Genomic DNA, 27,210 nt, shown 5'->3' on the forward strand with positions numbered 1-27,210 from the left:
AACTATATAGATTTGGGTGTCATCTGTATAGTGATGACAATTTAACCTCTGGGAGTTGATGAAGTCATGAAGTTATTTTTAGGAAGCTCTGAGTTCTAAATATGGAATATGGTATGCATACGCGGTGAGTGCATTATAGGTTGTAGAACAAGAGGTAATGTTCCAAAAGTGGGGGAAAAGTTCTTTTTCATGTGAAATAACTACAAATAAACTGTGTCTAAAACTAAATTTGGAAGACTTTACAATATTCTATAATAATGTGAAAATAGTGCTTTAAAATGAACCCTCTTACTAAGTTGATATGAAAATGATACTTATATATGATTCATAAATTTGCCACTCTTTTGTTTAAAAGAGAATTTAAAATTGATGAATTCCCAATCATTTGGTTATTATTCAATTTTGCATTAGATAACTAACCAGATTATTCGGTCAATCTGCTAGCAATGTTAGACTTTGAATGAAAACTTTAGTGTAGTACTTGGTGGTGGTGGTGGGGCACATCTACTGGCTATCTCTCACTCTTGCTGGTCATACAGTTCTCTACTAACATCTTTTTACATTGCTTTTCTTATTCAATTCTTGGTTAGCTATTTGTTGTAGGCTACTTATATTCATCAAATAGCTTCCCATTTTCCTTTGGATAACTCAAAGCTTTATATATACACAGTAAATAAAGCAAAGTAATTAGACAGCAGTGAAAAATTGAATCCTAACATGACAAATGAACTTTTTATCACTATCATCATCAACAACTTACCATGCTCAGGGCAATAGGTGCTGGAGATACAAAGAAGAATAAAATATGGCTCTACTCAGATGGAACTAGATATAAGACAGCTATGCAGAATTAGGATATATGTATAAAAACCAGGGATCATTAAAGGCTGGTGCTGTCAGAGAAGGCCATGTGCTTTAGAATTTTGAGGGTTTTAAAAATAGAAGTCAAAGTGCTTTACAGTGCTTTTCAGGGGGAAAACATCCCCAGAAATATGGATAACTTTAAAATGCATATAAACTGTCCCATCTCAAGACAAATATACTGATGGTTTTTGATATAATTTAAATTATCTGGGGTAGCATGAGTGCTTGATTAAACCCCAGCAGGTGAGCATGATTGGGTAATATAAAACAAAGGAACTGAGAAGATATTACTGTTCTATTAAAACAGAAAAATTAGAGCAATCACATAATTTGGTATGTGTTTATCTTGATGCCTGTAATAGTGGGAAATACAGTGCCTCAGGCTACAAACAATTAGTCCTGCATGTCATAGAAGCTTGGGAGTGACAGACTCTTTGACAGTTCTGAACCATGAACTGGTGCCCAAGAGAACAGCAATCTAGAAACTGACTTGATTTGATACTTCTTTTTGCTAATGCAACAAGCATTTCAGTGATCTACAGTACTCTAGGGTTATATTTATCTACTCTTACTGTAATGCAATTGTTTCAGAAGAAATAATAGGTGGGTTAAATAACAAGACCAGTGGCAGATCAAGACAAACAAGGAGACAGAAAATTTTATAAAGCTAAAAAATCTCATTTTGGGGTATATCCAATTTACTTTAAACTAGCACTTGTAATATTGCATTATTTTGTTTTTCTTTAACTGTTTATCATTCAACAACACATAAACAGGAGCTTGATTCCTAGGTTAGCTACTTGGAAATTATTCTAGAAAGTGTGTATTTTCCTTTAGTCATTTCTGCCTCAATTTGTGTGTGTGTGCGCTTCATTTTAAGCTTTAACATATACTTTTCTCCCTTAACATGTAATATGTAGCTAATAAAACATAATAATAAAAATGATCACCAAGAACTGGCAAAAATAAAATCAATACAGAATTGACAACCTATACTAATATTGCTAGTCATTATGCTACAAATATTAATTATGGTTCCTTACTGTGTATTTGTTATTTGCCATTCTTACACTCTACTGAGGTACTTTCAAAACCATTTCTTTTCAATACCTACAGTATTTTCCCCAATAATGCAAGATGCATTACTCCATAAGTAACATGTCAACCACAGTCAATAGTTTTAATATTGCTCTTTATATTATTGACAATGATCTGAAAGGGATAAGACTTTTACCTTTTAGTAATCTAAATTGGGTCAAAAATGAAAAGAATTCTTGGTAATGCTCTTCAGTCAATTCTTTTCAACTGCCTTTCTCTGTTGATTGAGAGTTATATCCAAGGCCTGTTTGGTTTATATTAGCAGAAGCTTATCTATCTATATATTAGTCTTATAAAAAAAATCTCAGAGAATGGCACACATATCCCATTCAATTTAGAATGCAGTCAGCACTTCTAAATTTTGCCTTCAAGTCATAGACTGGTGTGATATTGAGTCATCATTAGTCTTCCTTGGGACTGGGAGTTGATGGCACCAGTAATAGGAAGAATAAGAAGAAAAATTGCACATGGTAAGGAGTCATGGATAGTTTGAGATCTGTACTGGTGGACAGTATGTCCACATTAATAATATCACGTGTATACTGAAGAAGTAATATGTCATCCCAATTGTGAATAATACATTTAATTATAGTAGTATTCAATAAATATTGATTGATTTAATGAATGAATATACTGACTTCTGTATACAACGAGACTGCTTAACAGAATGGTATATATTTAAGTTATTTTCCCCCCTCAGTAATTCTCTCCCAGTACCCCCTCTGCCATTCCCAATTCTCACCCCTAGCCACTATCCAGTATTGTTCTCAGCTACAGACCAATGGCAGATCAAGATAAATAAGGAGATAAAACATTTTACAAAGCTAAAAATGTTTATCTTTGGGTATGTACAATTTCCCTTAATTGAGCATCTTGCCTTTGTCCTTTATTCTTTCCTACATCTAGCATTTCCTGGATACATACATCCTCATATAGCTTGGATGGGATAGGAGTCACCAACTCTATTCCTTCCAATAGGAGATAACTCCCTGCCCTATCACTGTCTTTTAAGGTCATCCTGGTTTAACTATCGGTCCAGACTCTAAGCAGACCCCTGGCTCTTTCATTTGAACTACTGATGTAACTTAAGTACCCCTGGACCTTGTCAACCTCTCTATTACTGAATCCTATTTTCTTTTTATTTTTAGTAGTTAAGCACAATGCTTGGTATATAGTAAGTGCTTAATAAATTATTTTTCATTCACTTACTCATTCATTCATTCATTCATTCCTGTCCAGCACCCCTTTCCACCAATGGTTGATGTTCTTACTACCAAGTTCTGTTCAACTGAATTAATTACCCACATAGACATAATAATACCCACATAGACATAATAAATACCACATAGACAAATGAATGTCAAAAGGATAGTACTGATCAATATTTTCAATAAAAACCAAATGTATTTATTCAGATTTTGACCAACCTCTTCATCTAAGAAAATTTGCCTATTCATTTGTAAAAAGGCAACATATTTCCTGTTTTAATTTGACACACATGATATAGTTTGGACAATTGAAAATAATGAGATCCTCTGCACACCTTTGATCTGTCAATGCCACTGCTGGGCCTGTACATCAAGGAGATCAGAGACAGAAGAAAAGGGCCTATGTGTACAAAAGTATTTATGGCAACTCTTTTTGTAATGGCAAGGAACTAGAAATTAAAGGGATGCCCATCAATGGGGAATGGCTGAACAAATTACAGATATGGATATAATGGAATGCTATCATGACATAAGAAAGGATGAATATTGTACCATAAGAAATCATAAAAAAGGATAGTATGAACCAATGAAGAGTAAAGTTTACAAAACTAGGGGAACAATTTATAAAAATAACAATCTCATTGTAAAGACAAAAACTTAGAAAGTTTCAAGAATTCTGATCAGTGTTACGACCAACCTTGATTGTAAAAGGCTGTTGATCAAGCATGATACCCACTTCTTGACAGAGAAGCAGTGGATTCAAGGAAAAGAAGGAGACATATTTTTGGACATGGTCAATGCATGAATTTCTTTTGCTTAACTAAAGGGATTTGTTACAAGGACTTTATTTTTCTTATTTTCAATGGGAAGGAGGAATACAAAGGGAGGTTAGAGGAAGAGAAAATACATTTTTGTAAGTGGAAAGAAATAAATTTGAAAAATGATGAAGTATAGAAGTACTTTGCTGTAGTAGAAGAGTGAGATGTGGAATTAGGACAATCTGAATTCAAGGCCTGCCTATAACACACATTGGCTCTATTATTCTGGGCAGTTACTTCATCTCTCAGTGCCTTTGTCCAATAGGACTCAGTTTTATAATAAATGGAGTTTGGAATATTCAGGCAAACAAATTTCAGTTACCTTGGATACCAGGGCCACTGTACTGTGCCAACGGCAATAATTTAAATATTCTAGAATGAACCACAACTGAGGTTAGCTTTAGAGAGACTATTACTGTACTAGAGTTGAGTGAAAGGATCCCAGCTGGGGAGAGTAAAGTTCTTTTCTTTCTTATTGCTGAATGGTAAAGCACTATTTGATTAAACATACATTTCATTCATCCATGTTAACTACTCATTTGGGCCAGATGCTTGCTCTACTCAACAGCCCACACATTTCTTTCATGCAGGATGCTTTCACAGGCTTCCTCACAAGAGAATGAGGCTTTGGTCTATCAGGAGTTTTATGATTTTCTCATCTTATTTCTTGAGCAATTTTACAAAAGAGACCTTCAGAACTGATAACAGGAAAGGGATTTTGCTAGATGGAGAGAATGGGAATGTTATTTTAAATTGAGTCCCATTTCCACCTTTTCAGACTTGGTTGCTGTTCCGATGATGTTAGGAAGAGGAAAATGACAGATCAGAGTTACAGTCAGAAAAGAATAAAAGGCTCATGAATCTCTTCTCACCTGCAAAGAATAAATAATGACAACAAAGAAAGTTTGACAAAAGTATTTTAAACTGGTGTTATAATATCATAATGCATCCAAATCCATTTAAAAGTCTCATTTGGTTTCCAAGTAGTAGCTTCTAATAGCTACAGAAAGAATAGTTTTATAGCTATTTTAATAACAACATAATATCTATTCTCCCTCATTCAACTCATTTCATTAGATAAGGTTCCTCTTACCTGGACTATACCCATAGCCTCCTAATTCATCGCCCTGCCTCAAATCTTCCTCTCTCTCAATATACCATTTACAAGTTGCTATAGGGATTATCCTAAAACATAGGTTTGACCATGTCACTCCTATATGCAATAAACTCTATTGGTTCCCTATTATCTCTGAGTCAAATGCAAAATTTTCTTTTAGATATTTAAGGGCCTCACAATTCATTTCCAATCTATATTTCCAATGTTAGATATCACTCCTCTTTATATATAGACATATATTATCTAAATTGGGTAACAGTTTTATGAATTCCAAAATCAACCTTATAGACAACTACCCATCTTTTTTGGATGACTTGATGCATTCTGTCTTATAGATGCTAGGGAGCTCAAATTCAATTAAAGCTTTTATTTGCTTATTATATGATTATTTTTTTTTCTGTAGCAATGTTTAGATATCTACATATCTATTTGAAGCAATTGATCAATTAACAAGTATTTATTAAGCCTCTTCTATGTGCCAAGCAGTGGGGATACAAATATAAAGAATGAAACAATCCCTACTTTCAATGAGCTTCTTTATATGGTAATAAGGCAGATGAAATGTTATGAGTGAATAACAGGTCAGTTTGCCTGGATTGCAGAGTGCAGTAGGGGTAGTAAAGTCCATTGATACCCAATGATAGATTGGGAACAGGTTGTATAGGGCTTTAAAAGCTAAATAGAAGATTTATGTTTCATAATAATAATAATAATAATAATAAAATAGCCAGCATATATATCTATATTTGTGTACACACACAAACATATATATATATATACACACTTGTAAAATATTTTAAAATACCATTTTGTTTGATCCCCACTTACAACCCTGGGGGGTAAGTGCCCCATTATCTCCTTTTTATAGAAGAAAAAACTGAGAAGACAGAGGGTAAATGATTTGAGTAAGCTCACATTGCTAGTAAGCTAACTATAGTAATTTACTAGAATTACTAAGGAACTGAAGTTAGTTGAGTAAGGAAATTATACAGTCACATCTGTGCTTTAAGGAAAATTACTTTGGTAGCAATATGTAGGATAAGATCCTGGACTGATGTGGTGTCTGTATGAGTGCATAGAAAGGGTCAGATATGAGAGATGTCATGAAAGTAAAAAATGGCAAGGTTTGGCAACTGAAGGATATATGGAGTTAAGGAAGAATTAAGAGTCATAGATCATGCCAAGATTATGAACCTGAGAATTGGAAAGATAATGCCATTGATAGAAATATAGCCATTTGTAAGAGAGGAGAGCTTTTTTTAAATGTCAAAGTAGTGGTAGAACTATTTTAATCTAGGATTTGAGATTTCTGGGAAAACTAAGCTTCTTTTCTGTACGATGTAGGAAAGTATATCAGTAAAAAGAATGTCTCTATTCTCTTTTGGGGATGGGTAATTAATTCTTTAAAAATTTTTTTAAATGCTTACCTTCTTATACTAAGAAAAGTGGCAAAAGTTAGGCAATAAGGGTTAAATGATTTGAACAGCATCACTCAACTGGGAAGAATCTGAGGCCAAATTTGAACCCAGCTCCTCCCAACTCTAGGCTTGGTGCTCTATCCACTGTGCTAGTTCATTGTTGCAGGCTCATTAATTCTTTCAGGACAAAGGTAAAGTGAGAAAAAGTAAAGAATGCACATAAACTCCTTAAAAAAGGATTCTTTTTCATTTTTGTCTTTGTCACTTCTGTCTTAGGTTGGGCATCGATCATGGTGCCTGGCACATAAAAGGCACTTAAATGCTTATTGATTTGGATTAAATAAATCAATTGTCCCATGATTCTAAATGTTCTCATAATAGCCCCAAGAATGAAAATACCTTTAAAAACTAAGCAGCTTATTCACATTTCATTTGTATAATTATACCCAATCTTTTTGTTCAGTTATGCCATTGAATATATAAATTCATCCAATAGTAAATTACAAGTCCATCACTCATTTTTAGCATTCTGAAATAATAACTATTAATAATACTAAGAAAAAATCCTCCTTTGCCCATGAAACACATTGACCTAACATAAAACATAATCTATATCTTGAAAAAAATTGACTGCCCTTCTTTAAGTTGATTATGACAGTATACTACCAATAAGACAAACGGCCCAATCTGTCATGAAATTGGAGGCATTACTGTAGTCACTTCCTTTCCTTTGCAGTAGCCTTAACATCATCAAACCTATTAGGCCCTGGAGACACATTGGCTCTACATTGTTCTAAGATCTCTAGCAGAAATATCACAGTCCATTGATGATTATAATCATACACTCAAAAGTTTGATTGAGACAAAGAGGCTAAGAAACGAGTAGAAAAAAATCAATCCTTCTACTGATGTTAACATAAAATGTTATTTCTACTCTAAGAGAAAAGTGTTGTTTCACCTCAGAGCACTGCCAGAAATCTGGAAGGTGGAGCACATTTGACTGGTCCTTTTCCCTATGCAAGAGAGGAAAGCAGATTTACCATGCTAGAAGAGCAACTCAAGCAGGGGAAGGGCAAGAAGGACAGAGGATTCCAGAGAAGGAACAGAAGAGCTGAGAAGATACAAGCAGTTACTTCTCTTTGGGAACTCCTTCAGAAAGGTTGGTCTGAGAGAACTTCTAAGCTTGATCATCCTTCTGTAAATCCAGACCCCCTGAATCCAGTGGAAGATAACAGGAGTGGATAGGACTTTATCATAAAGCCATCCCCTCAAGGAAAATTTCCTCTCTTTCCCTCTAAAGTGGTCCTTGTGAACTTCATATTATAAATAAGACAGATAGAAGTCAGGACAGCTTTCACAACTGACATAGGGGGGTCAGGCAGTCAGCCTGACCTTTCAGGGTTTGGGGAGGGGGTCAGTTGTTAGTCTCTTAGGGACTTCCTACATTCCACTTTCCCATTGCCTTACCCAGCAATCCTATTTATCCTATCTTATGTGTGTTCCTTAAGAATAAATAGCTGTTTCTTTAGATCAAGTGTCTGCCTTATAATATCTAGAGAGAGGGACTTGAAGCTTGGGGAGAAGAGCCACACTTTCTCCTCAAGGAGGGAGAATCAGTTCAGTCTTGGATCTCACATTCAACCCAGTCTCTAAAGGCATATAGTCTGTAACTCTGAAGATAACTAGTGTGGGTTTTACTAAGAAAAGGGGGGGGGGAGAAACAATCTATTCCCTCTCTCCACCTTCTGGCTCCATTCCATCTCTCTCACACTCTGGCCTCAAAGTAAACATAGTCAGTGGCTCCATTTCCCCCCATTCATTACACCTATATTTGGAAGTTGTCACAAAATTAAAAAGATAATGAGATATTTTTAGTCCAGGGCTTCTTGTATCTTCAGACACAGGAAAATTAAAATGAGGGGTCTAGGAATAGGAAAAAAAAGGGGGAAAGGGAAATAAAAGATCTTCTTCTATGAAACAGAAGAAAGAAGCATTTCCTTGCCCTTTTCTGACGAATATAAAGTAGTACATCTAAAAAGAGACTGTATCTATGTCACCCCACTTAATTCAAATACTTTGAGTTTGAATTCAGATCTTCCATAGCTTTTGAAAAATTGCTAAAGATAATTTCATATTAGTATATGTAAATCTAAAGATCTAAAAATACTTTCACACACAATATTTCCTCTAATTGAGATAAGCTGCCAATATTATTTTCTCCATTTTTCTTCAGAGGAGTAAGCCAAGTTTATATTGTGTCTCTCCATTTTCATGATGATTCAAGGTAATAGCATAAGTTCAACATCTTTCTGAAATCTCTTCCTATGTAAATCTCTAGAGGAATTTATTAGTGAATAAAGGAGAAAATTAGTTTTGTGGATACAGTCACAATTTAGATTTGTACATTTAAACCTAAACCTTTCTAGGTCTCCATATCTATATCATGTGCTTTGTTTTGGAACTTGGCATGGTAGAAAGAAACCTGAAATTTTAGATATAGAAAATAGGTTCAAATCCTGCCTTTATGAGTTACCACTACCTGTATAACCTGGGAAAGTTACTTATCCTATCACATGCTTTAATTTCTTGATCTGTAATATCAGGGGGTTGGACCTTAGAACCTCTAAAGAAGGCCATCTATCCTCTTCACTCAATGAATTCCTCCTTAAACTTAACCAAATTCCATCTTTTCCAAAAAAGTTCCCCATTATCCATAGTGTGTAATTAGAATTTGCTCCCCAGGACTCTCTTTCCCAGCATCCCATTTGTGTATTTATGTTAACATACTAATATAGGGAAGATATAAGTTTTGTTTAGCTCCTCCCTCCCTCTTTTCCTGGGAAGGTGGTTGTGGAGGTTGGGTGAGAGTCAGGTAGGATAATTTTACCCATGTGTTTTTTTACTTAGGCTTTCTAATTTTGTTCTTTTATTTCTTCTACTTCAAGTGAGTTATTGGATATTAATTTAAATTTTATAGTAGTCATGTCAACAAGTATTTATTAAATACTTACAATTAGCTAGGTATGGTGCTAAAATACTGGGCATATGAAGAAATGCCAAAACAATAGCTCAAGAAGCTCATAGTCTAATGGGAGAGACAACAATCAAACCATGACATACATACAAGTTATATTCAGGAGACATTCAGGAGAACCTTAGAAGAAAAAACACTAAAATTAAGGAAAGTCAACAAAGATTTTTACAGAGAAGGCGAAATTTTAAGGCATCCAGGGAAGCTAGGAGGTAGAGATGAAGGACAGAATTTTAGTCATGGGGGACAGCCAGTGAAAATGTCCAGATTGAAATGGAGTGTCTTTTTTGAAGAATCACAAAGGAAGCCACTGTTACTAAATCACAGAGGGATCATATAGTATGACAGGTAGGTGACACTGGATTAAACCCTAGATTTGGCATCAGGAAGACTTGAATTCAAATCCAGCCTCAGATATTTACTGGCTGGTGACCATAGGTAAGTTACTCTGTCTTCCTCAATTTCCCCATCAGTAAAATGAAGATTATAATAACAGTTACCTAAGAGAGTTGTTGTGAGGATCAAATGAGATATTTTTTTCCTCTGAGAAGCTACTTTATTTACAAATGAAACCCCCCAAAAACTAAACTTCATACACCAGCTATAAGTTGATTATAATTCATTTAAAAGGAAAGAGCCTTGAAACCAAAATGTAAAAATCTGAATTACTGGATAATAAGGTTTTTTTGTTTGTAATATTTATTTATTTAAAAAATATTTTCCATGGTTACATGATTCATGTTCTCTCCCTTCCTTCTACTCTCTCTCCTCCCAGAGCTGACAAGCAATTGCACTGGGTTATACATATATTATAAAATGAGATAATATTTGCAAAGCACTATATAAATGTTAGCTATTATTATTTTTACATAATGACCCTCTCAAACCACACATAACACTTTGTGCTACTCTCCAACATTTACATTTAAGTTACTTATACTTTTTATTAGTTACTTAGATATACATTATATCTCCTTACTTGATTACAAGCACCATGAAGGCAGGGACTCTGCATTGTTTACACTTTGTTTCTAACCCAGGGCCTGGTATAGTGCTCTTCCCTATTCTCCCTTTGGCTATATTAGGAGTTGTAGGACCTAAAGGAATTAGCTTTATTAAGATGAAATAACAGTTAATTTACATTGTTTAATGAGAAATATATTTATTTTTAGACAAATGCAGAGGTTTCTTTTAATTATATATTTTAAGACCAGCTTTCAATATTTTATATGTTATTATATGGGTATGCATGTGTGTGGGGCAGTGGAGCAGTGATGAGATTTAATATTGACTATATGGGTCATTTGCTCTGTCCCAGAAGAGTTATTCCTATTATATGATGGGATAGGAATGAAATCTGACACGAGGAGGAAAAAGGTTAAGTATATACCAATATTTAGGCTCTGAAAATATTGAGGAATGTTCTGGAGTGAACCATTTCTTATTTTTTCAAGAGCAAGGGATAAGTTCATAAAGAGAATTAGGTGTTTTCAATAACACCCATATACACCCACTCCCATAGAAATTCACACACACACACACACACACACACACACACACACACGGAGAAGATGTCACAATCTAAGTTAGTGGTTCACATGGAAAGATATTAACCTATAACTCCCTTTGCAGTTCAGACCTTGTAATTTGTCTGAACTTCTAACAAATAAAAATATTAAATATTAGGAATTGAATATGAAGGTTGTTATCATACTTTTATTAAAAAATTGGACCTGTGATTTCATCAATATAAGGAATTAAGAACTTCCTCTAACAATGCTCATTAGCACTTTCAAATAGTAGTCTTAGAGAACTACTTGAGGCACTGAGGTTGAATTGTCTAGGATCAGAAAGTCACTATGTGGCTTTGAGGGACTTGAACTCAAGACTTCAAGTGTGTAATCAGGCATTCTATCTCCTAGAAGCATACTGCCTCTACTTCGCTGACCCCGTTAGATATGCCTAATGATATGCCAGCATTTTCATGCATTTTCTTAGTTCTCTTTGGCAGACAAGTCAAAAAAAGAAATTCTATAATATGGCATTTTCAGAGCTCAGTTCTGTAATGTTAGTATGGTCCACAATGAGGCCTAACACCCCAAGGAAATACAATAAGCCCTAACTCACTAACTGTTACTGGAATGAGGGAATTATATGCCAACAAAATAGCAATATAAGTCATCCTATGTAAATAGGACACCTTGTGCTATATAGATGACATATGAAAGAACCTACAGCTATATTTATGTTTCAAAAGTTATGTACGATGTTAAAAACACCAACACTTTTCCTCTGAAACTTTTAGCTTTGTAATGTTATATTACATAAAGGAAAAAAGGCGATTAAAAAACAAGAGATTTACCCTTATTAAATGGGTGGAAGATAGAAGAACAAAATTATAGTAGTTATGTCTGATAAGTTGTTTTCTAAAGTTCTCCTTCTTTAAAGTTAGGGTATGAATTAAGAAAAAAATTGAACACCTACATAAATGCATAAGAATGGGTTTCAGTCATGAAGATGGTTCTGGAAAAATTCAGCTGGAAACAAGGAAAATACCAAGTTTCAAATGGCTTTTCAAGAAATAGAAACTGCTACTAAATTTTTTGGAGATCTTATTTCTGCTTTCAAAAATATGCTCTACTTGTACCAAGAGAAAGGAAAAAAAAAGATGCACAAAGGAGAAAGCCCCCAAATCAAAGGTCAATGTTCTATAAGCAAAGAAAGTAATTTCAAAGTAGGAACTATATCCTGGATGTATACATTTTACAGAAATGAACACAATTGGGCAGAGCTTGCACTGGGCCAAATGACCTCCGTAAGTGAGTGAAATATTAGAAGATTTACTTTATATATAACAGGATATTTGAAGTTATCAGGACATAGGAAATAGATTGAATTAGATAAGCTGCTAAGTGAGTATTTTACTACACAAAATATGAAGTGTAACATCAGGTTGGGATATTGGATATACCAAAGATTATGGACCGGGGGCTGCTGGGTGGCTCAGTGGATTGAGAGTTGGGCCTAGAGACTGGAGGTCCTGGGTTCAAATCTGGCCTCAGACACTTCCCAGCTGTGTGACCCTGGGCAAGTCACTTGATCCCCATTGCCTAGCCCTTACCACTCTTCTGCCTTGGAGCCAATACACAGTATTGACTCCAAGACAGAAGGTAAGGGTTTAAAAAAAAAAAAAGATTATGGACCAAGAATCAGACAAACTCCCTGAACATTTTCCTGGAAGTAGGTTAGAGGAGTCCAGGGTGTTACATACCTATTATTTTCTCCAAGTATTAAATTCTAGCAACAAACTGGTGGTTGTTTCCCCCAATCCAGCCTGCTTATAAATAGAACCAAATTTATTCTCCTTATCCTTCTGTGAATTAGTGATTTCTAAATTACTTCTTTTAAAACTTATGTTCATGATCAGATTCTTTCTACATATACTCAACTTTTTTTTTTTTTAATATGGGCAGCTGGGTTGTATAGTGGATAAGAGCACCAGTTCTGAAGTCAGGAAGACCTGAATTCAAATTTGCCCTCAGACACCAGCTATGTTACTCTGGGAAAGTCATTAACCCTGTTTGCCTTAGTTATTCATCTGTAAAATGAACTTGAGAAGAAAATAGCAAACTACTCTAGTGCCTTTGCCAAGAAAACCCCAAATGAGATCATGAAGAGTTGGACACGACTTAACAAGAACTGAACTGATACCCAACATTTTAAAGGCTTGAGTATGATACATAGATTAGCATAATTTTAAAGCATTTCTTAGACTTGAAAATTTAGAATAGTTCTTGACTTAACTGTTTCTTTCATCATATAAATTCAATTTGTCACCAGATGGAGAATAATACAAGCTGGCAAATTACTTTCTAATTATGATCATAGGCTGATAGAAATTAAAGTGGTCAATTAAAATTGATTTTATATTAATGAGTTATTATGTAACAGAAAAATAAACATTTGATTGTATTCTGGTGAAGTATGCAGAAAAATGTAGTTTTTTTAGTTTCTAATCTGTACGAATATATGCTTTCTAAAAGGTTGTGTTTAAATGTGTGGTGTTTACATGTGTGGTGTAAGAAATACCAAGTTTGTTGTGGCTGTTTAGATGTGTCTGACCCTATGTGACTTAATGGACAAAATTCATAGGGCTTTCTTGGCAAAGATACTAGAATTAGTTTGCCATTTGTTTCTCTAGTTTGTCCCTCTTTTACAGAGGGGGAACTGAGGCAAATAGAGGTTAAGAGATTTGCCAGGGTCACAGAAATACTGTCTGGGGCTGGATTTGAACTCAGGATGTCTGATTCTACACCTAGCACTCTATCTACTATGTCTCCTAGCTGCTCAAAATCACCACGTCCCAAAGGAGCAAATAAGAAGACTGAAAGTGAAGACATTTATTAAATGCTTACAATGTGCTAGGCAACGTGCAAGATATAAAGAAAGGCAAAAACTAGGTCTTACTCTCAAGGGACACACAGTCTAATGTGGGGAGAAAATCATGCAAACAAAACAAGATATCTACATAGGATGAGTAGGGATTAGTCTTTGAGGGAAGGAACTAAGAGGACTTCTAGTCCCAAGTGTTCTTGTAGAAAGTGAGACTTCAGCTGACACTTGAAGGAAAGTAGGGAAGCCAGAAGGAGGTGATGTGAAGTAAGAGAGTTCTAGGCAAAGAGTATAGTCAATGAAAATGCCTGAAGTCCAGAGATGAACTGTTATGTGCAGGGAACAACAAGGAAGTCAGTGTCACATCGATTGAGTTCAAATCAAACTTCAAGACATGTCTAGTACTAGGCTAATAAACAAAATGATATGGAGCTTGGTCAGTCAGTTGGGCCAGGTATAATGATACCTAGAAGGGAACATGAACTTTTTACCTGTGGGAGGCTCTGTATGCTACTTCAGACTTTCTATAAAGGCTCAGATTAATAAGTCCCACAAAGTAGTCCCTCAAACATGAATGTAACACACTAAAAGCATATCTGATTTAATCGTTGGTAGTTTTGAAAACTTGAGTGATTTATCTAGCAATCATCTTAAAACTCATCTGTGGATTCTGAGTGACGATGACTAGAAGTCAGAAAGAGTTTTAAGAAAATACCTATTTCCTTGCCTGCTCCCTATCTTCTCTCAAACTTAAATATAAAGATGATAGGGTTTTTCCACACTCTCCTTTTACTCCTCATATTCTTTCCCACTCTGCTGCTGAATGATATTTTCAGTTGCTTCCTGTTCCCTTTCCTTGGATTTTGAAACAGTAAACCCTTTTGGTTGTTTTACTACTTTTCTGATTATTCCTTTTTATTATTTGATAGTTTCACTTTCTTCTTCTGCCTCCTAAATTTGGGTACCCCACCAAGATTCTATCTTTGGCCCATTTCTCTTCTAGCACTTGTCTTCATCATCTCATTTTCTTGTCTTAGATTTCCTTTATAGTAGCATTTTTTAATCTGGAGTCTGTGAACTTGTTTTTTGCTTCATTATTTCGTTACAGAAATATTTTGGTAGTCAGCATTTCAATAGAACTAATTTCCTTGGTAATCCTATATATTTTATTTTATGGTTTTAAAAACATTATTTTCAAAAGGGGTTCATAGGTTTCAACAGACTGCCCCAGCTAGGCTCAGGGTACAATAAAGGTTGAGTTCCTCCTCTAAGTGTCTTTATGTTTGTTATTTCTGTTGGCAAGTACTATTTAGTAGGCAACGCATGAAAGCCTTCTCAATTCTACTATGTCTTCCCATTGCTTTTTAGATCATTTATAATTTGGATTATTCTGAAATCATGATATTCTATGATTTGAACTACATAGCAACACTGGGAAAATTCTAGTGTTAAAGAGATAAATATTCTTATAAAAAATAAAAGATAAAAAGATAAAAAAAATTTCAGAAAACAGTTTAGATCATTGAAAGCATTGAATATTGTTTTCCCCAAATGCAATCTTCCCTTTTCTTCAGGACAATAAGCATTTTATATTCACTTGATTTTCATCAGTATGGATGGGTCGACCAATCTCATGTATAGTTCAGTAAGGAAGTTTGGTTTAGTTCTTGATCATGATGCAATATCATTTGCAAATAAAAAAGAGATTAGAGAATCTCACCATTAATATGGATTTTTTTCATCTGGACTTCATGGAGGCTATCTTCCATGAACCTGCTAAACATTTTAGGTGAATATATCTCCCTTCTTGAAATCTAGCTTGGTGTCAAAACTCAGCAACTCACTGAAGGAAATTGCCTTTGGCTTATATAGTTTTCCTCTACTAAAGGTATGTCCTTACAGCTTTTTACTGGTTATCTGCACCCAGATATCTAAGCAACAATTAAAATGTCTTTGTCCCAAATGAAACTTGTCCTATAGCCCTCAAATCTATTCCCTATCCTCTTTTCTTATTCTTGCAAATCATCCCATTTTCCTTCCACGTACTCAGATTCCAAAGAATCTCAATAATTTTTTATTCTTTTTTTCTACTGTCCATCTAATCAGTTTCCATCTTATTCCTATCTCTGCAATATCCTTCACTTTTTCATTCCTATCATTAACACTTAAGTTTAGTTGATCATGATCTTTTGTCTTAGCTTTTTTCTCCTCTTCTGCCCTTTTTTTGTAGTATAAGAATAATATTTTCTATAGCATAGCTTTGCTCATGCCACCCTTTGTTAAAAAAAAAAAGAAACAAACAACCCGCCAAAAACTTTTTATTCTCCACAAGAATGTCAAAACTCTTAAAATAGAGGGGGCAGCTGGGTGTCTCAGTGGATTGAGAGCCAAGCCTAGAGACAGGAGGTCCCAGGTTCAAATCTTCAGTCACTTCCTAGCTGTGTGACCTTGGGCAAGTCACTTGACCCCCATTGCCTAGCCCTTACCACTCTTTTGCCTTGGAACCAATACATAGTTTTGATTCCAAGATGGAAGGTAAGGGTTTAAAACAACAAGAACAAGAACAAGAACAACAAACTCAAACTAGAGATGCTGCATAATTTGGCCCCAATTTACCTTCTTGGCTTTATCGTCTCTAATTTTCTTTCAAATGTTGTAGCCTAACTGGACTACTTGCTATTTCTAAAATGTACCCTATTTGTTTTGATTCTTGTGTCCTTGATAATGCTGTATTTGTTTGTGTGGTGGGTATTTTCTTAAACTTTAGGTATTAGATTCTTACCCAACTTTTAGGGTCCATGACAAGTACCATATCTTCTGTGAAGTCTTCTCTGGCATGGTATCCTTCCCTCACATCCCTTTTGGCATTGGGTCTGAACTTCTCACATAATATTGCCTTTTTAACTTTGTATTACTATCACTGCTGTTCACTTTTTCCTCTTCCTTAATAGATTCTAAGTTCTCCGAAGGCAGGGACTCTCTATTGTTTATCTTAGACTTTTCTAAGAACACATAGCACAGTGCACTTCACATAAAAAGATACACAAGAAATATCTGTTAAATTGAATTGAAACAATTAAAACAGGCTAGTAGAAAGACAAAAACATTCTCTTTGTTGATTGTTTTGGTCTTAGAACTGTAAAGCATTACCTTGTGATGATGACCCATATAAGACAAGCAAGATACTATGAAGAAGTAATTTTTTCCATAGCTGCTAGGCTGGCCTTGAGCAGCAAAAGACAACTGGATTTATTTTGTACTGATCAAAGTTCAGTGGGAACATAAACTAGCAATGCTGGGGAACAGAGGGTCTATCCAAAAAAAGATCTATTGATATATCATACTAAAACCACATATGTTAGATATATTTAAACTAGAGGCAATGCAAGTGGTAAACACTCATCTTAAAGAATTTTATAGCATTCCTGGAAGTTCCCATAAAAGGTGAGTCTGAAATATTTTTTCCTAGAAATTTTGCATGAAAAATTTCTATAAAATATATTGCAAAATGATTTATAGTGGATGTAATTACTGTTCAACCTTGGAAACTGGTGTAAAAAATTCAGCTGCCAGAATGTTAACGGCCACTTAATATATAGGTTGTTTGATTGGACTCTGTGCAATAACTACAAGCTTCCCAAATCTGCTTCTCCTGCTGCTGCTGCTGAATGTTATATTAGGACCAAGTTTAGCTATTTTAGTCTCTTAAAATGTCTTTTTAAATATCACAGTGAATCAAGTCATTGTTGCCTAATAGCTTGCATACATTACAATCCAATATATTTCCCCAAACACTATTTTAGTTAGCTTTTATTTATTTATTTGTTTGTTTATTTTTTTTTTGGAAATAGAAACAGAGTTCTTCTATCTAAACCATAAAAATGGGAAGAAAATCCCCACCATTGTTTTCTTAGAAGAAAAGTCCAGGAATTAGCAATGAAACGTCCCTTTCTATCCATCAGGTAACTTTCATGGTGGCCTGCTCCATTCATAGTAGCATTCATATTTTCAAGCCCATTTCCCATTGCAATAAAATGCTCTTTGGATGGGGCAGCTAGTGTGACCCTAGGCAAGACACTTAACCCCAATTGCCCAGCCTTTACCACTCCTCTGCTTTGAAACTTATACTTAGTATCGATTCCAAGATAGAAGGTAAGGTTTTAAAAAAATGCTGTTTGGACAAGAGGTAAGATTTTAGAAAAGACATAATAGAAGAGTTTTCCCTGCATGCTATTGATGTCTCTTGGCTATGCTTATGGCTGATCAGGTATGATTATGTTTTTGTAACTAATGAAAACAAAATCTGTCATCACTGAAAATAATTCCTCTTATTACAAATGTAATATATAAACTTATAGCTGGCACTCTGGATTGTGATCCTACTGATGCTCACAGGAAGAGCAGGTAGGTCTCAAAATCAGAAGGTAAATTGGAATTTGGTAAAAATCAGTTCTAATTTAAATCTACCAGGGAAACTTGTTATTTAAGGAAATATTGCAATGAATCTTTTTGTAATGAAATAATCACCTTCTAATTTATCTGTTTGGTAAGTTGGTCACGCAACATTTTCTTTAACGTAGGGCATACCAGGACTTTGGGTAAGGGTGTGGATACGCTGAAATGGTATATTTCTACTTTCCTTCTTAAGACCATTATGACCTCTCTACACAAATGCCTTCAAATCCAGCCTTGGCTTGAATCTAACACCTTCATCCTGTATAACATATTTAAAATAAGTTTCTGGGAGATGTGACAAATATTTCATCCTTGTATATGGTTTACTCTGTCAAGAACAAACCACTTGAATTATCCATGGGGACCTGTCATGATTCTGCGATGGAAGGGATTTTTTTTGGATCATATGAAAGTCTGTCAGGCTGGTGGGATAGAGGATTCAGTGATACCAATAACAATGAAGTCTATTTGGCTTTCACAATCCCAAATCACATAAGCATTGTGTGCTGAGACCCAAATAATTAATTTCTGCCCTATAGTACCTACTTGCTGACATATCTGCAGAGCCAAACAACATCTGCCCATGTACGTTCTTTCAGGGAAGACATTTCTCACTTTTCTTACTTTCTGCATTGTCTGCTTTAGTGATTATACCAACTTAGGATGGATTTAGAATTGTAAAGGAATTGAGAGACCATCTAGTTCAATCCCCTCATTTTGCATATGAGGAAATTGAGGCCTAGTTATGTTAGGAAAATGCCTGAGTGACAAGGCAGGATTTGAATCCAAATCTTCTGATCATTTTTCCTGTGCCATGTCTTCAGTGATCACCATTATCCCAATGACTCCCAAATCTATATTTCTAGCTTTTTTCCCTTTCTTTTATTCCGGATGCTTGGATGATGTTTTACAACACTGTTGTTGGGTGTCTTAAATGTTTCAAAATTTGGATGATTTATCCAAAATGGAATTCAATTTACCTTTGAATTGGCTTCTTTTCCTCAGGGAATCCCAGAATTGGAATGGGCTTCTGGGGTCATCTACTTCAACCCATATCTGAAAATTAATCCCTTTCATAGAGTTTTTGAAAGTATTATATGAATTAATGAATGTATAGTATTTTGTTAACCCCAAAGTACTACAATGTTATTAAATGTTAATTATCATAAAACAAAGAACTGAAGCATCACAGTACCTTATGCTGAGAAGACATCAAAGAATAGGGGTGCCAGGATGCATTCTTATACTTCCTTCAATATCTCTAAAGAAAATGAGTGATGCCTAGACCTCATTGTGGAGGGTCATGTCAATAAGACTTTATTTTAAAAAAAGGCAAATTATAGAGCTTTTCTCCCAGAGTAAAAGCACACTTATAACCCGGTTGTATCTCAAAGAAGAGAGGTCCATATGGTCAGAGAAGGACATCTAGTCTGTATATATAGCTAATCCCTACAAATTACAATTGTTGTCACCTTTTCAAATGCAGATGACAAAAAAAGGCAAGAGATAAAGGAAAGAACTTCATTTTAAAAATTTCAATAAAAGAAAAAGACTGTAGGCAAGTGAAAAAATATTTTCCATCCTTTGAGAAATCACTAAGGAAATCACAGTGGAAAACATGATGTTGGAACCAATCTAGGAATTAATGTCAGAAGAAATTATATTTAAGTTCTAAGTTCACACATCAGATCAGATCAAGAGGCCGCCCTATTTAGCTATAAAGACTAATCAATAAAATCATACATAAATACACATAAATATGTTACATATATATACATGATGATAGAAAATTTAAGCTAGTTCAAATTTTGTCCATTTAAAAATAACACAATAAAGCATGAGTCCTAACACGATCTTTTTGTAGTACTCTGATTCCTAGGCTCTCCATGATAGGATGGGTGGATAGGGAAAGATTTTATATTTGCTTTACTCTCTTCCTAGTAATTCCTTCTATTGGCCAAGTAGTGGTATAGCTATGGTAGAATGAAGGTGATAGAAAGAGATGGCTATTCCCACTAGGGTCTGATGAGCTCTGCTTTCAGAATGACGAAGGTCAAAGAATAGAATAAAACAAGAGGAATGCAGAATCAGTAGTCTCACTGGATTTCTTGGCTTTTCAAATGTCTGTTAATTGCTAGTTTGCCCCTTTATTTGGGAGAGTTTTTAGATAGCTGAAATAAGTAAGCCTTACATTCTATGCCTCACAATCCATACATAAGTCATATATTAATGGTATATTTACACGTTCCATCTTATTCCTGATAACCTCACCTTCAGAATCTGAACCAGAGGATGGAAAACTGGTCCATACTTTTAATATCTCATGTGTGATTACTTTGGAAAAGCAAATATATCAAGTCAACAACTTTGAAAAAAGCTTGCCTACCATTTTCTTTGTCACTTTTCTGTGTGTTTCAGTCAGAAAATATGGATTCTGCTCTTTTTCAAGTTCTCTTCACTGATAATTCAGTGCTGCCTTTAAATTTAATGCCCATTGCCTTTTCAACAGAAAGCATGTCTCACTGATGATAATGACGATGGTCATTAGGGCCTCTGAGAGTTTTAAAAGGATCTAAGAATGAATGAATGAATAAATAAAAACTACGATGACTCACTCTGCACCCAATGCCATTAGTACAACATGTAGTTCAGCATGGTTCCTCCCATCCTCCATATAACTGCAGTATTTAAGCATTGCAAATTTCCTTTTAAACAAGACAAGTGTAATTTATTCAAAGAATATTATAAGATCTGTAGAACGTCATCGATCAAGCAGGCAAATTGCAAACAAATATATTTTATCAGGTTGCTTTTTCTATCTAAAACAAGTCAGAGTAAAACAACAACATTCTGTCAGACTATATGTTCATTCCTTCCTTCTTGAATTAGAAATCTTGTTTCTGTGCCACATTTTCATTGCTTTCTATTCTTGTGTTTTAAATCTATAATGTCAAGTTGAATTTTCTTAGAATACTGCTTTAGGTTAAATAGGGAAAAAGAAGACACTAAGAGAGTTAATGTTTATGTCAAATAATTAATATGGATTAGTTGTTGTTTCACCAATATCCGTGAACATGTGAGAATTCCTTGTTCACATTCTTGTGTATGTGTATATATATATATATATATATATATATATATATATATATACACACACACACACACACACATATATCCAAACACACATATATGTGTATGTGTGTGTTCATAATATAGCATAGTAGATAGTTATTCTTTCTAAGTTCAAGTACAATCTCCAAAACATACTAGCTGTGTGCCTCTGAGCAAGTCACTTACCATCTTAGTGCCCTAGGCATTTACTGATTTTCATTGGTTGAAAGGGGGTGCAGCTATGTGACCCAATGGAAAGAATCTGAGCCCGGAGTCAGGAAGACTCATTACGAAGAGTCAGACAACACAGAATCAACTCAATATCAACAACAACAGCAAAATTGAAAGTGCTTTCTCATTGGAATTTTCTAGATCAATGAAATCACAGGTATGATGTCTTCTCTCTTCTTAATTCCTTCCCTCCCCTCTCAGTGTTGATGCAAGAAAGGGAAATATACCTACAATTATTTCAGAGATCAGGAAAGTAAAATATGATCTTGCATAGGCATTTTTGTTTGATATTTCCCTCTCCATCTAAAACTGTCACAGAGTAGTATTTTAAAGCTATTGTTGGGGGGGCAGCAGGAAGGGAAGGAAGGAGGGAGAGAATTCACAACTCAAAATAATTTTTAAAATGTTGAAAACTGTTTTTACATGGAATTGGCGGGAAGCTATTTTGGATTTTAGTTAATAAGACTATGCAAATATGTAAAAGATAGGAGGGAACTCTTTCCATTCACTTTTAGTGGATATCAACTGGTCTATATAGATAAGATTTCTCAAAGCTAAATCCTAGGGACTTAAACTAGTAAAAAGCTAATAAATGTCAGAGGCTGTATTTGAAACTAGATCTTAATGATTTAAAGTCTAGCACCCTGCCCTACTATAGGCCGCTTATAACAAAATTGTCAGCTATGCCATAATAGAAAACCATTCAAGAGAACAAAACCAAAAACAACCTCATTCAAGATAAATATCTAAATTATTAGCAGAGGTTTTGGTCTTTCTTGTTTCCAGTGACAATCATGAAGAATCATTATCTATTTATTATCTATGTATCTATTTTCAGTTAGCAGTTGCAGTGGTGTTTACAGAGTAGAAAAATTTTAGACTAGTAAGTCAGAAAACTTAAGTTCTAGATTACCTCTGTCTGATCTAGCCATGTAACCTTGTGAGAAACTATCTGAGTTCTTCTTGTGCAGGGCTTCATGTCTGGGGCTAATATTACCATTTCTTAGGACTGTTCTGAGCATCAAATAAGATAATGCATATCAAAGTGTTTTGAAAGGTTTACATCAAATTAAAATAGGACACTTAATTCACAGTGTACCAGTGATTGGATTTTTGCACTTTAAATTTGAAAATAAAAATGAAGCCTGTTTCAAACAAACTTAATATATTAAAATAAAGATATACACAACAAATACATTGGGGGATGTTTCTACACTTTATTTTTTTATTTTTATTTTTATAAAACCCTTACCTTCCGTCTTAGAATTAATACTGGGTATTGGTTCTAAGGCAGAGAGTGGTCAGGGCTAGGCAATGGAGGTCAAGTGACTTGCCCAGCGTCACACAGTTAGGAAGTATCTGAGGTCAGATTTGAACCTGGGGCCTCCCCTCTCTAGGCCTAGATCCAATCTACTGAGCCACCCAGCTCCCCCCGCTACATTTTACTTTAGGATTCTTTGCTTTACCAAAGGATTCAGGTAGTAAGTTCCCCTTACCGTATTTACTTAAATTCAATTTGATTTATGAAAACTATATTTATAATTGGTTTTTCAGGGACATACCTTTTGTGATAAGAGTTACATACATAATGAAAAATTATGTGTAGCAATCTGGTATGAAGAAGGTTATTTCCCCAAAGGAATGCTAGATAATAATGGAATGGAAAATTCTGAATCCATTTGGTCAGTCTGTGCTCCTTAAGTGGAACACTGACCCATGGAAAATAAAAATTTTCACCATTTTGTAAAAAGCATGAGCTACTCTCTTTAGGAGGGAGAAGGACTGCTATTTCTTAATCTTTAAATTCCGACCACCTAGAACAGTATATATAGACTCTTAAAAATAAGTTGAAATGAATTGAATAATATGTCAGTTCAAGATACTTACTGGCTAAAAGTGTTGTCTTTTCTGCCTATATAACCTACCTATGATAAAAAGTAATTTTTGATTCAGATTTTTTGATCAAATAGCCTTACAAAGTTGGCTTTATAGGAAATATAAAACTTCTCTATAGACTAGTGCTTTTGCCAAATAAGGCAGGCCTGCATTCTGTAACATGTTCATTCTTTGTGATGTCTGGGTAGAGACAATATATTAAAATTACGCATTCATACACATATACCATCATTCACTCCTTTCTCCCAGTTACCATACCTGTATGCAGGGTTGTGACGTCGATGCTGTCTTTCTTATAAAAAGTCCTAAAGGATAGTGGCATTATACCGTTGTCTCCAGATAGTCTCCCCATTGCCTGCAAGAAGACAGCCACAAAATCTTGAAGAACCTTTTTTAAATCTGGCAAAGAAGCAGCGAATGACATCCAACTCAGAGAAATAGAGATGGAAGCACAGGAAGCAGAAGTGGATTCGACAGCTTCACACTCAATTAGACAACCCTCAGACTTCTTCTCCAATACAAAATGCTTTCTTTGAAATGGTTCATCCACCACTGCGATGACATGCCACTCAATTGCAGAATCTCTAGGAAGACGGGGTACTACCACAGTTACCAGGATTCCATTAGTTTCACTGGTGATACCACAGGTCTCATAGTCTTCTTCCTAAAAATGAAACAAAACAGGTGGAACCACAGTTTTAGAATGGATATCCCAAGCCTTCCAAAACAATCTTAATATAAGCAAAGGAATTTGAAAACATGTTGAAACCGAGGGTCCATATTTAGTCTATCTGCTTTGCTGATTAGCATTAGCCTAGGCTGCCATAATGAACAACATTCACTAAAGTCTATCTAGAGATCATCGATCTACATATGAACAATATCACTAGTTCTTCATGCTTTAAAGTGCCGGTATTTGTATTCTGAATAGTTGAGAGTTTTTTATCCATGGTTTTTATTCAATTTTTATTTGTTTTTAAAAGATTATCTAACTACTCTGCTAATGTCTATATTTCAGCAAAGACAAGGTTTTAAGTGTAAACATTATGCATATTAATAACAAAGCATATGCAAATATATAGACACATATATACCAAAATAGCTTAATACATTCATGTGTATACCAACAAGACTTAAGATTACAGTCTATTATTTATAGTGATTTGGTTTGTTGGATCATGTCTCTCACTGAGCAGCTGCCATTCCAGGTAATTACAAATTTGTCCACTTACCAGAAATAACTGTTTGCTCATCTTCTCTATTTTTGTCTTTCAGAAAGATTTTTGCTTTGCATTAAACATCATGATAGAATCTTCTGGTGTTATTTATAGTGAGACTGTCATTATGGGATATGGTTCAGTTCCTCTAGTGGTACATTAACTCCTTGGTTGTTAGATAGAGTGCTAATAGTTAAAGTAATTTTGGTCAGTGGCCAAAAATTTAGTTATCTCTGACCCTTTCCCCCATATTGGCCATTACCTCTATGGAAGGGCATCTTGTAGGATTTAGGGCTTTTTAGAACTAAAAAGGGGGCAGCTGGGTAGCTCAGTGGATTGAGAGTTAGGCCTAGAGACTGGAGGTCTTAGGTTCAAATCTGGCCTCAGACACTTCCCAGCTGTATGACCCCGGGCAAGTCACTGGACCTCTATTGCCTAGCCCTTACCACTCTTCTGCCTTGGAACCAATAAACATTATTAATTCTAAGACGAAAGGTAAGAGTTAAAAAAAAAAAAAGAACTGAAGGCCATTTTGTATATGTAACTGATGAGTTGCTGTTTCCAACCCTACTACTCCCTTCTTGGCCTACTGCGAATTTCAAAACTACTCAACCCTGTTCAAACCATTCTTTAGAGGATGGGATTTGGCTATTTCCTGATCAATAACAATGGAGATACTTGGAATGACAGAATCAGCTCTTGGAAACTACAATCTCCACCCTACTCAGGGTAACAGGATTTAGGAAGGGCTGCAGCAAAGCTCAAGATTTAATTATTTGAGAATATGACCTTCAACAGTCATGTGCAAAGGGGACAGACCTCTGGGCGGTCCTGGGTTAAGCTAGAGCCACCATTGGCATAGGGGAGACACAGGAAGTGAGGTAGAGGACAGCTGAGGAATCTGGGGACTTCCTGTGTGGAGGAAAGGAGGTGGTTGGAGGCTGGTTGCTTGGAGTGGAGGCCCTGAGACTGTTTCTCCATTTTGGTCACATGAGTGATAGGGACTGATCTCTTTTCTTTGCCTCGGCTATCCAAAGCCTTGGGCCTTTGGCCTAACCCAAGCAGAGGGGGTATTTAAGCCCTATTCCCTTCTCTCCCCTTTCTCTCTCTCTCTCTCTCTCTCTCTCTCTCTCTCTCTCTCTCTCTCTCTCTCTCTCTCTCTCTCTCTCTCTCTCTCTCTCGCTCTCTCTAATAAAAACTTTCTTCCTCCTGTTAGTAATAAAAAAACAAACAAACAAACTCCATAAAAGGTTGACTGCTGATTTGAGTTTTCATTTAGGAATTACATAGCTGAATTCCTTGTCGACCTTAAATTAATATATATCAGTCTTTTAAAGTGATTTCCATATCACATTGTGGCTGACCACACGGGAGTCTAAAGAATTCTCTCAATAAACTTCTGAATTTTCTTGCCTTTTTACTCTACCTTCTCAACACTTAGTCCCTTTTAACAGCTAACTCAGCTTAAAGACACAGCTGCTAGAACAAGTGAGTATAAAAAACTTCTTCTCTCTTCTCTTTTCTCCTTAAGTTAAATTGGAATCAGCAGTTTTTCTTTTTCTTCCCTTTAATCTTAAGGGGCAGCTGGGTGGCTCAGTGGATTGAGAGCCAGGCCTAGAGACAGAAGGTCATAGGTTCAAATCAGACCTCAGATACTTCCCAGCTGTGTAACTCTGATAGTTAGATAGAAAACAGCTGTTTTAAATCTCAGCAACAGGACCCTAAAGTCCTGGCTGGGAGAGCTATTTCTAAATATCCTTTCCCTTAAGGAACAACTTCCTAGATTAAAAAAAAAAACCTGTGGAAAGTTTTTTACTTTGCCCTGCCCCCCCCCCCCATGTTTTGTGAAGACTGTTAGAGAAATAATTACTATATATATATATATAAATGAGTACTACATTCTTTGACATTTATATGGCAGCTGAAGAATTAGGGGCAGTGAGGAATGCAGGATACCTCCAATTTTTTATATTAATATGTACTGTCATTTTTGTACTCTTCAATACTGTATTTAGAGATGCTAAAATGAAAAAAATTGAGGATAAAATGCAAGCCCAATTAGAAGATCTAAAATGTTTCTTACAGGATCAATTGGCAAACACCCACTCTACCAGAAACAGAACTGTTTCTGAACCTTTGAATGAGGAAATTTCCTTCCCTGAAATAGAGATGGAAAAAACCTTCCCTATAGCTTAGTTAACAGACTGCTTCTCTCATATAGTGCAAATCTTGACTGAATTTAATCCCCAAAACCCTTCCCCTGCAATCCTAGTTTCTCATGTTCCCTCTCCCACAGAAAACCAAATTCCAACGCAAAGGAGATCTCATCCTCCTAGAGAAACCTGTCCTTGTCA

At 35.3% G+C, this 27,210-nt stretch overlaps 1 protein-coding gene across 2 annotated transcripts in view; it reads right to left on the reverse strand.

The window, feature by feature from the left end:
• The window catches only part of DPH6 (diphthamine biosynthesis 6), a 639,691-nt gene that overhangs the window by 44,787 nt on the left and 567,694 nt on the right, over positions 1-27,210 (reverse strand). For both annotated transcript variants that reach the window (XM_007480002.2, XM_007480003.2), the window contains exon 14: positions 23,898-24,303. In XM_007480002.2, coding sequence (XP_007480064.1) covers positions 23,898-24,303 — 406 coding nt within the window. The remainder of the gene's footprint in view (positions 1-23,897; positions 24,304-27,210) is intronic.

Source organism: Monodelphis domestica, chromosome 1 (genome assembly GCF_027887165.1).
Source record: "Monodelphis domestica isolate mMonDom1 chromosome 1, mMonDom1.pri, whole genome shotgun sequence".
NCBI classification, from domain to species: domain Eukaryota; kingdom Metazoa; phylum Chordata; class Mammalia; order Didelphimorphia; family Didelphidae; genus Monodelphis; species Monodelphis domestica.